The 14875-nt window shown below is 43.7% G+C and overlaps 1 protein-coding gene across 5 annotated transcripts in view; it reads right to left on the bottom strand.

The window, feature by feature from the left end:
* PRUNE2 (prune homolog 2 with BCH domain) overlaps positions 1-6902 on the bottom strand; it is a 257322-nt gene extending 250420 nt beyond the window's left edge. For 4 of the 5 annotated variants that reach the window (XM_077906426.1, XM_077906434.1, XM_077906417.1 and 1 more), the window contains exon 1: positions 6685-6900. In XM_077906426.1, the coding sequence (XP_077762552.1) occupies positions 6685-6720 (36 nt within the window). In that variant the 5' untranslated portion in view covers positions 6721-6900. Of the gene's footprint in view, positions 1-6684 lie in introns of all 5 variants that reach the window. The other variant, XM_077906451.1, reaches the window with a different exon arrangement.
* Between the last annotated feature and the right edge of the window lie 7973 nt (positions 6903-14875).

Below are 14875 nucleotides of genomic sequence, written 5' to 3'. Positions count from 1 at the left end.
ACACTAAGTGTTGCTTTGCTAGTCTTCATTTTGCAAGTACAAGTTGTGCAAAGTGAGAAAGATCTTTGTGAGCATGAAAGGAATCCCTCATCTGGTGACCCCATGATGCTTATACCATCTGCTGCCCTGATCCCCTCGCCAAAGTGAATGATGCCATTCAGATTTATTTGGACACTGGCAAACCAAACAGAACAATCAAACAGAGCAACGGGTGAAAGGATCTCTAGGTGACATAATTGGAAGGCTCTTTGTACTTCATTAACGATAATACAGCATGATTAACTGCCAAAACAAACAACTTACTAACCATCAGGCATTACACTAGGCCCTGATATAGGTGGTGAACAAAACCACACAGAGACCTGTTTTTTACTCTGATTCATCAAACAAACATGCCCAATAGAGATATAATGACAAGCTGAGATAAATGATCTAAAGTCATTACTCAAAACCCAACTTATACCCATGAAGTGAAAGAGATGGAGTGGGAAGAGTTCTTTCAGCAAGACTTCCCTTCTTTACCTAACCTGAAGGAAAGGTAGGAGTTATTTATATCAGGTAGGAGGAGAAGCCCAAAGAAGCTGGGGAGCACACTGGGTCAGATCCCAGGATACTAAATGCTCCTTTCCTAAGAGCAATAGAAGCGTCATGAGGTTTACAGAGGTGCAAAAGGTGCTTTCATGATTATCTCTCTGGCAGCAGTGGGAGAGTGGTTTACAGGAGACTGGTGAGCCCACCATTACAGTCATCCAGATGACTTAGTGATGCCTGGGATAAGGTGGGTGGGGATGAGGTGGAGGAGAAGGAAGTTTCCAGCTGGAGGAACCAGATGGATAGTAATGCCATTCGCTGAGGTAAGGAACTGCAGAAAATGACCAGCTTGGGACAAATGGAGGGAAGCAGCCACTGTTCCAGGCTCTGTGCTGAGGGCTGTAGATATAGTATTTCAGCTTTACAACAAACCTGCAAAGTGGTATCAATATCCCATTTTTCAGATTAAAAACCCAAAGACCGTGTTATCAGGTTAGTTTTTCCAACCCAGATTTTGTGGGTCTGATTTTTCAGAGCAATCTAGTACCCAGTTTGCCTCCCAGGATCTTTTCTGGAGAAATGCTACCTTCTCCTGGAAACCAAAGCTCAAAGACACAGGGGTCAGCCAGAAATGGATTTGGCACATTGCCAGAGATTCTGAGTAGGCTACTTTAGACTTGGGGCAGGGAAGCCATGTATGATTGCGCAGGTTGTGTACTGCACAAACCCAGAGGGTGCCAGTCATATCAAACTCAATGTGAATGCTGCCTCCTGAGTATGTCAGTCCTGCCCTTCCCTCATTTCTTTTCAAAGATGACTCCAAACTCTATGACTCTACCATAATCCCCAGGGTCCAAACAGAATCAGTGACTAAGGCAATATGCACTTCACTTCTCTGGTCCCCAGATGTTCTTTCCCTTTTCACAGCATTCATCCAGACCCAGGTAGTTCTCCCTCACCCTTTTGTCTGCTCAGCTAGCACTCCAGGGAGGAGTCAATGTACAAAGAGTGACACCTCCATCACCAAGCCACCATTGCTTATAGGAGCTCTGTAGACCAGCACACCAAACCCCAGACAAGGTTAATATCTGCCTAAGTAAGTGCGACAAAAGAAATAAGCAGGTTATACCATAGCTGTCATCTTTTTACCCAGTTAACATAAAATATTCCCAAGTCATTCATTCAACGGTGCCCTTGCTCACCTAATCACGTCCTCTAAGACCCAAGGTGCGATCTGAATGACAGTGACCACCAATTCTTTACCTTTGAAGCAGACCAATCCACTGTGAGATTTTACACCGAAAAAAGTCTGACTCTTCTCCATGGACCCTGGGGCTAATAATCCACAGGTCCGGGTCTGAGAGCTCTAGATGTGAGAAATGGAGCTGACTCCAGGGCTAAAGCAAGCAAGGGCTCTTTTCTCCTTGGATTCCTGAGTCTCCTTCCTGCTCACCAGTGCTCTGGCAAAGTCTCAAGTGCACCAACCCTGGCTTATGATGGGGAGGGAGCTGATCCCGTGGGCTGTGATCAGAATGAGCTCAGCACCCCAGAGGAAACTGCTCTGACAGCAGCTCCATCTCCATCGCTACTCCTCACCACAGTGGGCCCTTCAAAATATCTGCAACGGCCACTTTAAAGACGCTTTTTGTTGACATGTCTAACTTCTCTTCTTGTAAAGGAATCAAGAGTATGTTCCTCCAACTTCCAATCCAGATGATGACTCTGCAAACACTGCCGTGTTTCTCTTTCTTTTTAAAAGCCTCATCTCCTCTACAACTTAAATGTGGTTGTTCTTTTATGGTTCTGAATGTGCTTTCTTGGTCTTTATACCACGTACCACGGAATCTAAGTTGACATTTAGGTCACCCAGAATTTTTCTGCTCTACAACGCCATGTGCTGACTAATACCCACTGCAGAACAAAGCCCTTCACCTGCAGCTGTCTCTGCGGGAGGGACAGATGCGTTCCTCACACTGTAGTGGTGATCCTATCTCCACCCTGTCTTTGAAAAACGCATTCCTGAGACAGAGATGTGCCCTGGATCCTTCCAGTGGCAGCTGACACTCCTCCATCCCCCAAGGCTGGCTAGTGATCTATATCTGAGGGCATGTGGATGGTAGTGACCCCCACCCACCCACCCATTAGCAGCTGCTTGCATTTCATCAGCTGCTGGGGTCCAGGCAGTGGGAGGGGCTCAGTAGCCAGGCTACCGAGTGTGGGGACCTTGGTTTCCCACCAGCCAGAGCCCCAGGACTCTGATTCTTCTTTTAATTTGTTTCTTCCCCCACCCACTGCCACCCCCAACAAAGTTCATTGGAATTTGGACCATTTACTGCCACCATGAGGTCATCTTGGCCTGAATGCTTTTCTGAGCTGACCACTATGACATGGTAGGACATTTCCCAAATTGCAGCCTAAGGCAGGGAGCCCTCATTCTCTCCCTCCCTCAATTTTTCTTATCATAGAAATGCTACAACTAAGAATAACTAAGACACCACCAAAGAAATGGCATAACTAAAAATGGAAAGCATAGCTAAAACTTCAGGATGAGCCTAGAACTATAGCATTTGATCTCTGCCCCTATTCCAGCTCTGAACGGGCAGGTGGAAGCAAAGCCAGGTGGGCACTAGCAGAAGAAAAAGAAAACGGGTTTTTATCCTCATTTCGAGTTCTAGCAGTGAGTGTACAGATCAGAAACATAGCTGAGTGCTCACATCAGGGGAATGCACCCAGGTAAAAAGCATCACTCTTTGATCAGCTCTCTACTGTCTCGGGGGTCTTGCTCTCCTACTGCTTACTCGACTGTCCTGACAATTAACCTCACTGGGTTAATTTCCTATCTGTCATTCTGTATTTGTCAAGAGGTGCCATTTCAGGAGACCACGCTCACAGTAAGTGACCACTTCTCTTGCTGCCCTCCACCGTCAGCTAAGGTTTTTTACCAAGAAGATCTAAGCACCCAAGCATGTCCTAAGCAGGCAAAAGGCAGGCCCTCTAGAGAAGCATTTGAGTGCCAGGAGGCAATCCTACTGAGGCCACACTTGGGGGTCTGCTTTTGCCATTTCTGATGAATATAGCATATTCTCAGGAAGGAAGGGTGTGTATTGGAAGGAGAGATTTAGGGAAAGAGGGATGGAATTATGGCAGTGAATCTGCCTTAGTTTAAGGATCAGCAGGAGCAGACAGGGATGAAAGAGAATTGACAGCATGCTCCCCCAATTTCAACAGACAACAGACATAAGCTCCAAACTACCTGATAAAACTAAAAAATGTCCCTTCCGCCTCAAAGATTTCTGATCAACACCAGGGCCTGGGGGTACCTGCATGGCTCAATGGTTGAGCATCTAACTTTGGCTCAGGCCGTGATCCCAAGGGTCCTTGGATTCGGGGTCCTGGGATCGAGTCCTGCATCAGGCTCTCCGCAGGGAGCCTGCTTCTCCCTCTGCCTATATCTCTGCCTCTCTCTCTCTCTCTCTCTCTCTGTGTGTGTGTGTGTATGTGTCTCATGAATAAATAAAATCTTTAAAAAAAAAAAAGAGGCCTGGCCTAGAATGGGAGAGCTTCTTCTCGCCTCACAATGACAGATGAATAATAAATGCTCCTAGTCAAAAGGAAAAAAAGAAGCACTCTTTCTTCAAAGTTTTGATCACTGGAAATTTTATCCATGACTAGTAGTTACTCCATTTTGCAGCTTAAAATTTCTATAGTCTATTGGAATTAGCTAGTTCCAAAGATGGTGAGATTATGTTAGGACTTTGGAGAGGACATGGACTATTTCAAACTATTAAAAGATACACATCGTGACTACAAAATATCAAAGCGAGAAGTCAAGTAGGTAGGAAAGAAACCTGCCAGCTAGACTTTTCAAAGGTATCATGCGGATAAGTCTATATTAACTTCTGATGGAAAACAGCTTAACCATAACACCTAAATTCTAACTAATTCTGGTCTAATCAGGCTTAAATAAAAGCCAGCATAATTTTCTTCTCCTTAAAATGTTTCCCAAAGTATTAGCCTGATATTTTTAATAGTACTCATTTACTATGAATATACTTCTCACAAATGAATGTCATAATAATTGACTTAATTTTTTCCTCCAAAACAAAGATTATCTATCCTCTAAAGCAAAAGGTTATCTACTACTAGAGTTAATGTAGTAAATTAAGTAAAAATTTTATTTACTTAGAAAATATCATTTGTCAGGGGAAATGTGACACCAAAAGTGAACAAAACATCTTTTCTGTGGTTGAATATGAAAGACTAACTGTAATCTCTAGCAAGAAACCTATTCAAAGAAAAAGCAAAATTAGCAGTAATTGTTCTTCTGGCTAACACAGGAAACTAGGAGCAGTATTTCAAGCAACCACTTCTTTTTCCTGTCTTTTTTTTTTTAATGATGTAGAGCAAATTGCTCGTCTAATGAAGGGACTCGGTAAATAAACTTACCCATTACTTTCAACTGATTGCTCTGAAATAGGAGATTTTTCCATTCCAGCAATTGTTCTTCTGAAAGGAGGCAAATCTCTTGCTCACATCAGATAACACAATCTAAAGGTTTATTGCTAAAATACATGTTTCAGGAGTGGAACACAGGAACACAGGCATGATCTAAATCTGGATGTATCACTGGTCATTCATTTTTACCCACCAACAAAATAAGTAAATAAGTTGGTACGATGGACTTTCCTTTTTGACCATTTCTCACTCAATGTTAGGTAAAAAAAAAAAAAAAAAAAAAAACAGAGAGCTTACCTACACTATCAGAAATGTATCCAATTTCTGAAATCACAATTTTCCTTCATATACTCAAGTAAAACTATAAGGAGGTCAGCCATAAACACAGAAATGACCACATGACCACCAACTTTCTCAATTCTGAAATCACCACAAACATTTGACTCTCTGGGAGACTTAAGGTAGAAAACAAAACACTTACCTTAGCATTAATCAACTCTAATGGTCTTTCGAAAGACAGAGTTAAATCATTGTAAGATTCACACCTGAGTCTACACTTTGTTGCGCAAGCATAAATAAGTTACTGTGATAACCCTGCAAATAGCCTGCCTTGTGATCAAGATGTCACCTTAATGCAGACTTTGTATTTTGTCTTCTATGAAGGTTTAAAGGTTAAAGGCATAATAAATTATGCATTTCCTCCTATGCCAGGCCCATGAAAGGTACTTTCACTGTTCATTAAAGACATTGCTTCTAAATGAGCAGAGGCTTTTTCCTAAGTATGGAAACAGAAACACTTCCATTATGTTTATTACTGCTCTGCTGGAAAGCCAAAACAGTTTGGAATTAGGAAGCTGCTAGAATCTGTTGTTCCAGAATGTGTAGCAACTGTCAACACACACAATAAAATTACAGTTCACTCTTTGGGCAGCACATGGGCCAACATGCTGATCTCCTCACTGGAGAACAATAGTCTGGCAAACCGCATATCATCAGCAACAGTTGGGTCTTCTCCCTTCTGCCTCTGCCCAAATGACAGATCTGAACAGGGGACCGAGAGACAGGATTCACACTGGAGCATCCCTCACTCCTGCACTGGAGCAAGCTCATTGTGAGGGCCGCCCGGGTGAACTGCGCATTTGCCCCACATACCTTTCCTAGCCAGCACTCTAACTTCTGCCTTAGCTTTGCCACCGCCTTCTGCTGAAGTATATAGTTCTAAGGGATCCTTCCTCCCCCACCCCCCCACCCCCCACCCCCCACCCCTTCACACTTACACCTACTGCATCTGCAGAGGGCTGGGCTCGTTTTGGAAAGGAGCACCACACCCATTAACCCTCCAGGCTTCAGAAGAAAATTGCAGGTTGGCTAGATCCCCTCCGACCTCAGGCCAAAGAACCGAAGCTGGACACACAGAACCCAACTTCTGCCTGGCTGAGCACCCCCCCCCCTCCCCCGCTCAGCACTTCACCTGCCTTTGGGGAAGGATTCGGGAGACAGGCTGCCAGCTGTATGGACCAGAGTTCCAGAGATTCTTTCCAGCGGATAGCCCGCACACACTGACAACTAAGTGGCAAAGTTGTTTCTTCCTTCTCTGCTGCAATGCCCTTTCCTCTTATCAGCGAGCGCGCGCGCACACACACACACACACACACCCAGGCACACACGCACGCACACAGCCTTGTTCCGCCAACTTACCAGTTTAGATTTGGCGCGTTGCAAAAATTCTTCCATGTCTTCCCGAGAGGTTTGGGCGAGGGGTACCCAGCGGGGTGCAGAGGAAGATCTCCGCCCCGCGGAGAGAAGCCGGGTCTCGGGAAACTGGCCGGCGGGTGCGCAGCGACCGCAGCTCCCTCCTGCCGCTCAGAGGCGGCTGAGGCTGTGGCTGCGCCCTCGGCTGTCGCCTCCCAGGGCTCCCCGCCCCACCCCCGCGCCCCCGCCGCCGGCTCCGGGCGTCTGACTGCCCTAATAAGGAAAGTGGGTGTGACTCCCGGGAGCCCCAGGGCGCGCCCCGCGCGCGCACTGGCACGCGCCTGCGGGGCCGGGGCTCGGAGCCGGGGCTCGGGGCCGGGCGCGAGGGCGGGGGCGTTGGGGGATGGCGAGGGGCTCCTCCGCCAATCGCTGGGCCCCGCTGCGGCCTCCTGACGTGGCGCGCCGAAAGATGCTGCAACCATGGACAGCGCCCAGAAGTGCGAGCCAAGTGCGAGGGGCTGCTGCATAGGGAGGCTCTGCCGCAGGCACCGCCGTCAGCCAGGGGAGGTGGGAAGGGGGAGCGGGGGGGGTCCCCAGAGAGGCCCCCTCCTCGGCCAGCGCCTCCCTGGCTGGCTGGCTGGCACGTTACAGAGAGCTCCAGCGGCCACTTAAAGAGCTGGCTCTGCGGGCCTGGCCCGGGGATGCACTCAGCTAGATTGGGGTTGGGGGGCGGGGGGTTATTGCTGAGCTAAAAGCAGTACGACCTTGATGGAAAATAATCAGAAGAGCAGGCTGGGAGATTTTGCTAGGATGCATCTCTCCTCCTTACCCTCGAAACATATCCACCCAGCAACGGGCATCTGCAATTCACCCCGGCTAAGTGCCCTTCTGTTGGCCCTGGGCTGAAGCAGTAGCTACATCGCGTTCTGCAGTCCCCATCCACTCTCTGACGTGCGTGCTCTGGGGGAGATGGGGCAATAGAACTTTCCTACTGCATAAGGGTCTGTTTCTACAAGACCCTCAGATAACTTCTATGCACATCAAAGTTAAGAGGTACTGTAACAAACACTTAAATTTATAACTATGGGCCTAAATTTAAGCCACGGAGTTTTGTTGTGTGTATTCTCTAGTTATCAAATCCCAGGAACCTTGGGCTTTCTCTTACATCTGGGCTATAATACCCTTCCTGCCCTCTCACCAGCCTCACCAGCCCTCACCGTCTGGCTAACTCATGCTTCCTCTGGCAGCTTAGAGAAGTGGTCTCAAACCTTGAATGCATATTAAAATCACACTCTAATACCCAGGGGTTTGAAAATACTGATTCCCAGGCTCTATCCCAGACCATTTGAATCAGAGAGGCCACAGCAACAGCCACAGTGTGAGAGGCCTCCAAGTGATTCTACTGGGCAGCTCGGGTATGATCCTCTGGTTTGTAAACTTTAGCTTTATATCTGAACCACTCAGAGATCTATTAAAACACAGATTTTGGTGTCTCATCCCCGGGATTTCAGGCTTAATAGGTCTGACTTAAAAAAAAAAATAGGTCTGACTTAACAAGCCTGAGAATTTCCATTTTTAAAAGTCTCCCAGGGTTTACTGATGCAGCTTAGAAATTATCTTCTGCAGGAATCCCCCCAGATTTACTCCTCCTTTGCCATCCCTACACTGAGTCAGTGCCCCATCCCTATTCCCCTCTGGCAACCTATATTTTTTACTCTACTGTAACTTACTCAATTACTTGTCTATGTTCACCAGGCTGTCAGCTCCATTAAAACAAGGACTTTGCCTGTCATTCATTGATGAATCCCTAACACAAGTCGTGTCATATATAAATCCTCAATAAATGTACTTTAATGAAGAAATGTACATATGGAAGGTTTTTGGTTCTGTGTGTGTGTGTGTGTGTGTGTATGATTATCCAATTATTTTTTATTCAGGAGGATCTGATGAAAAAACGTCAGCAGAGTCTACAGATCTGATTAAAGGAGAGTGATAGGAATATTAAGTTCTGGTTTACATTCAGGTGATGAGATGTGTGGAAGCTGCAGATTCTATCTGTTTCTTTGCTGACTTAAGTAATTTAAAACCATCCAGGTAAAACAAGTGTTTTGTCAGCCTTTAAATCAGTGAAGTTGATCACAATTCAGGTAACATTGCTGAGAAAAATTCCCCAGGATTTATTGCCTCTGACTCTGTCGAGGAATTTAGTGGCAATCACAGGACAGTTTTATTCCTTTGACTTTTGATTTTAAACATTCTGAGTAAGTATTATATAGCCTTGAGATTAAAAAAAAAATCTTGGTGGGTTTAAATTATAACATCAAAGAGTTTTTCCTCCACCAATGAGGTCCCACAACAGTTCACCAAAATTTCTCTCTTCCAGGAGGACTTCCTGAATTAGAGACCACGAACTCAATGCCTTAAAGTAATTTCAATTTTTTTCTTACAGTTGTACAGGTCAAAAGCCTGACACAGATCTCCCCAGGCTAAAACAAAAGTTTTAGGTCAACCAAGCTCCATTCTGCTGCAGTTCATTCTAGAGGCTCTAGGACAGAATCTTTTTTTTTCTTTTTTGCCTTCCCCAGTTTCTAGAAACTGCCCCCATTCTTTAATTAGAGATACTTTCCTCTATCTTCAAAGCAAACAACGCTGCATCTTTCTATTTTTCTTCCATAGCCACCTTTCCCTCTGACTCTCTTCCTCTACCTCCCTGATCCTCTTTTTAGGGACCCTTGTTATTACATTGGAACTATTTGGATGAACAAGGGTAATCTCCCTGTTTTAAGGTCAATGGATTAGCAACTTTATTTCTCCTTTGCCATGTAACCTAACATATTCACAAGTTTTAAGGATTAAGGTGAAGGCATCTTTGGGAAGTCATAATCTATATACCATGTAACCCACATCCCAAGTTATTTCGTGGCTATCAACTTTCAATCCTCAGTCTCTTATCATTTCACAGAAGCCAGAAATCTATGCCTTTAACTACCTCTAATTATAAATTGTCAACCCTGGCTGCACAGTGCAATTGCCTGGGGTCTTTGAAAAATACTGATGCTCCAGCCTCATCTCCAGAAAACCTAAATTGAGTGGTCTTGGGAGAAGTCCAAGCATTAATATTTTTTAAAATCTCATCAGATAATTCTCTGTATACACTGGGTGTTATACTATACGTTGGCAAATTGAGCTTCAATAAAAACAAATGGAAAAAAAAGATAATTCTCTGTATAGTCACAGTTGAGAACCACTGCTGATGCTAGGTAAATTCACCTTCCCTCATCATCCAGGTACAAAATATGGAGTCCACTTTGATTTGTAACTTTCTCCTACCCCTTTGTGGCCAAATAGTTCCCACATCCAATGTCCTCCACCTATGAAAAGGCCTCCATAAAATTCCTTCCCTCTGATCCAAGTGCTGTCAGCATAATTCAAGTATTTGCATCTGAACCTAAAGTCTACCCCTCTTCTCAATCACATCTTTTGCTCTTGTCAATAAAACAATCCTTTCCTCTACTCATCTTTTCATTCTCAGGTTTCTTGACTCCTGGACTCCTCTCACTGAGACCCCTATCTGAGATCTCTTTATTTTGTAATTAATTCTCTTGAGTAGATTTGTAAAGTGGTTGTTATGGACTAAATTGTGTCTCCCAAGATTCATATGTCAAAGCTCTAACTCCCAATGTCATGGAATTAGGATGTGAGGCCTTTGGGAGGCAATTAGGTTTAGATGAGGTCATAAGGGTAGAGCCCCCAAGATGGGATTGGTGTTCTTATAAGAAGAGGAAGAACCAGAGCTCTCATGTTTCCTCCCTCCACCATTTGAGGATATAGCAAGAAGTGACCGTCTGCAAACCAGGAGAAGTGTTCTCACCAGGAACCAAATCAGACAATACCTTGGTCCTGGACTTCCTGGCATCTATAACTGGGAAAAAAATAACTATCTGTTGTCTCACCTGTTGATTTATGTCATAGCAGCCCGAGCACATTAATAAATGGTAGTGCTGGGAAAAGGAAGACTATAGGGATCTCTAATCCCATACTCTTATTTTACTGTACAGGTAACAAGGCCTGTACGGTAGGCCTTAGTAGTTCAGTATCCATATCCTGCTTGGGTTGACAGAGCTCCTTTGAAGCAGAGCCAAGACTAGAACTCATCTCTTTATCATTCATTCCTTCAGCATTTATAGATCATCAACTACACTTTAGATGGGTACTATGCCTCACCAGTGATGTAAAAGGCAAGATCCTTGCTCCAAGGCACTTATGGTCTAGTCACTCCCATACAAAGATAAACTCAGTAATCAAGAAATGCACCTGGCATTGTACTAATGGAGATGCAGTATGGTATCGCAACTATAATCTGGATTCTCATCCTTGCTATGGTAGAAATTCTTCAACACTCCTCCCAATGACAGGTCAGGTTTATGTTCCTGTCTTTTAATCTAGGAGAACTCTACAACTTCCTGAGCAATGACATATAGCAGAAATGACACCATGACAGTTTCTGGGACCAAGCCTTAAAAGAGACTGGCAGCTTCCACTTCTTGTCTCCTGGAATACACACTCTTGGAACCTAACCAACACTCTGTGAGGAAGTTCAAGTGCTACATGGAGAGGCCCACATGGAGAAGAACTAAGTGCACTGGCTAACAGCCCAGTTGCCTGCCATGTGGGTGAGCCATCTTGAAATAGATTATCTAGCCCCAGACAAGCCATGCTTGCTGATGTCATGTGGAATGGAGTTCAGCCCTCTCTGCTGAGCCCTGCCTAATTCCTGACCCATAAACTGTGGAATATAATAAAACAACTATTATTATAAGCCTTTAAATTTCTGAGTAATTTCAGGCTTAGCAACTTTAGGTAAGGTATCCTCTCTAGAGTTCAGTGTCTTCCTCTATAAAATAGGAATAATCCTCCTCTTAGGATTGCTGTGAAAGTTAAATGTAATATTACATGCAAAGGGCCCCATTGCTGGTCCATAGATGCCATTACAGTCATCACATAGGTCTGTCAAGGGAGGAGAAACTTAATGAAGTAGCTAGAAGTAAAGACAAGGGTGTCCATGAAGAGAATCCAACAAGAGGGAAATCTCTGGGTGAATTGCAGATGGCTCAGCAGTCACTAAAAATGTAAAACTAGTTTTATTGTATTATAGATACATAATATATATTATATATAATATATATAATACAGTAGATTATATGATAATTTGTGTCTATCCTACAGCAGCAACGCCTCCTAAAAGTTATGCTCCTTTGGCAATCTGGGCTTCACACAAAATCACCCCTATTTAAGAGAAAATCACTGTGATACTCCAGCTAGTGATATTTCTCTGCAATAACATACCTAGGAAGATATGTACTATGCAATAACTATTTAGGCAGTGTACTATTCACTACTTCTGAAATGTAAGCTTCTTATGACAAGGTTTGTGTATTTTATATTCCCAAACTACCAGTCCCCATCCCCAAGTGGCTCTCATAAAAACACTGTAGCTCTGCATCCACCCCAAGAGATTCTTGTTGCAGTCAGTGCCATGAGGGGGGGTATCTGAAGTCTTCCTTATCAGAGCTAGCTCCCCAGGAGCTCACATCAGCATGATATCAGAATGGGGATGTGAGACCTGACTGTGTGCTTTTGGGTAAGTACATTGACCTCTCTAATCATCAATCTCCTCATCTGCGAAATGAAGAAAATAATACTTGCCCCAGTTACTTTATGGGATTATAAAAACTTAGGTGCATCTGGGTGGCAGTTGAGTGTCTAGTTTTTGATTTGGGCTCAGGTCATGATCTCAGGGTCCTGTGATGGAGCCCTGAGTAGGGCTCTGGGCTCAGTAGGGAGTCTGCTTAAGATTCTCTCTCTCCCTCTCCCTCTGCCCCCACCCGCCACTCCTAGGCTCTCTCTAAATAAATAAATAAAATCTTCAAAAACTAAATAAAAATAAAACTTTGAATGCTAACATCCCTGCACATATTGGAAAATGTTAACAAGGGAAGGGAGAATAAGGAGATGTTTTTGTCTGGCTTACAAAAATACTTGATAAACACCATCCTTTTTTAAAAAAAATTGGAGTTTGGTTGGAATGTCAGCTGCTGACTCACCATTTGGACATATTCCTGTGTGAGCTTCCTTACTGACCAACCACACTTCTGACAGGTGTGCTTTCCTTGGTAAGGATGTGTTATATTTGCTGCTTGTGAATTATTTGACAAAAGATGTTCAAGAAACTGTGCCTCTCAAACTAGATTTAAGAAGTATCTCAAGTTTGTATCAAGAGCAAGAGACTGAAGGACTAATGTGCATTAACTACGTAACTAACATGTGTCAACAAGTGCTGTTCATTTATCTTTTAAGCAACTATTAAATGCTTGCTTTTTGCCCTGCGGATGGTCAAATGCTCCCATTTTAGCCCACAGTATCAAAAGAAATTCATTTTCCTCTTATGTGTTTTGGCAAGAATATCCACATTTTTAAAAGTAAGCTTTGTAAGACTTTTTGTTAAAGGAGTCCATATAGCCATAATCCTCTCTGAGCTACTGTTAAGAAAAAAGGGGCAGGGGAGATTACTGGAATTGTCAGTGGCTGTTGTAGTGAGTGGCAGGGTACAGATCACTTGGGAGACTGCCCTGAGAGTCAAATGTTGGGCTCTGAATAGGGCACATACCACTTGCGTCATTTCTGGGAACCACAGACATCTTGTGGAACAATGAATTTAATTTGAAAGGACAACAGAGGAGAGCGGAAGTACTCTGGCTCTGTGAGTCATCAGGATAATGAGGCAGTGGCCGTGCTTTCAGATCTGTGGCCTGCTGAAAGATGAGGAGTGATGGTCTTAATGTCTCTGCTTCACTTCATTATTCAGGTCAGGTGGTTCAAGTTTTACACACTGTCCTCCTACAGAAAGGTATCTCAACTCCCTTCAAGACAATACTGCATATTTCAGAGTTAGAGTATAAATTTTAACTTATGGTCCCATCATTCATTTCCACTGGGAAAGTGTTTGGCAGGGAGAGTGGACCATTAATAATTTTCAAGTCTTCAGAGTCTACCTATGTGATATCTTATCCTTGCAACAATTCAAGTTTGGGAACACAGAGACTATACAACAGACTCTATTTCAGGGTCCGTTGACAGGCCCAAAGACAGAAATCCACATACTAGATTAAGAATTCCAAACCGTTTTGTTTAAAAAGGCCAATTTTTTTTTTTGAGCAAGAAACATCAATTTAATCTTATAGCATTTAATCCTCATAGAAAATATATAAAGTAGGCTCTACTATTATTCTCATTTTATAATTTGCAAACTGAGGTACAAAGATGCAATGTGCCTTAAATTATCCAGGATTCTAACTCAGTAATGGCGTCCAGAACCAAGGGGTTGAACTATTGCACACCACTGCCTGTTCACTGCTGCTCATCTGAAAAGATGAAGATGGAGCCTTGAGAAGAAATCAGTACTCGCTGTACTACTCTTTCAGTTGCTCTTCCACCACCTCAAGAATGAACTCACCTGGGGCACCTGGGTGGTTCAGTGGTTGAGTGTTTGCCTTTGGCTCAGGGCATGATCCTGGGGTCCTGGGACTGAGTCCCACATCAGGCTCCCCATGGGGAGCCTGCTTCTCCCTCTGCCTGTGTCTCTGCCTCTCTCTCTGTGTCTCTTATGAAAAAATAAATAAAATCTTTAAAAAAAAAAAAAGGAATGAGTTCACCTACCCAATACTACCTGACCAGCTATCACACTTATAGTTTGTAGAGACCCCAGAAATTCACCAAACAGAAAGGCAAATGTCTCCAAAACTTGGAGGTCATAAGTCATTAATAATTCCTGCCATAGATTAGAGCTCAGCTGAACAGCTGCTTCTTTCCACCATGTACTCCTTTCCCCAGCCCCCATTCTCACCATCGCCACCCTGATTAAGTGGATAACACTACAGAATAATGGTCAAAGACTTGAGTTTTAGTCCTTTAGATAGTGATTTTAACATCTCCAGGTCTTTGCTTCCTTGGAAAGATTAGAGAGTTGTGTGAATGTTTCCAGTCTTAAAATTCAAGTTACAAAACTAAATCATGCAATCATTACATATCCATTAAGAACAAGAAAAAAATTTGAGGAAAAGTTAAGTTTTACTGTCAATAAAAACTCTTTGAAAATTTTTGTAGCTTTACATGTTTGTATAGAATTCAGACAGATTAT

The sequence above is a fragment of the Canis aureus genome, chromosome 1 (assembly GCF_053574225.1).
Source record: "Canis aureus isolate CA01 chromosome 1, VMU_Caureus_v.1.0, whole genome shotgun sequence".
Lineage (NCBI taxonomy): Eukaryota > Metazoa > Chordata > Mammalia > Carnivora > Canidae > Canis > Canis aureus.
This window is presented reverse-complemented; position numbering and strand designations above follow the sequence as displayed.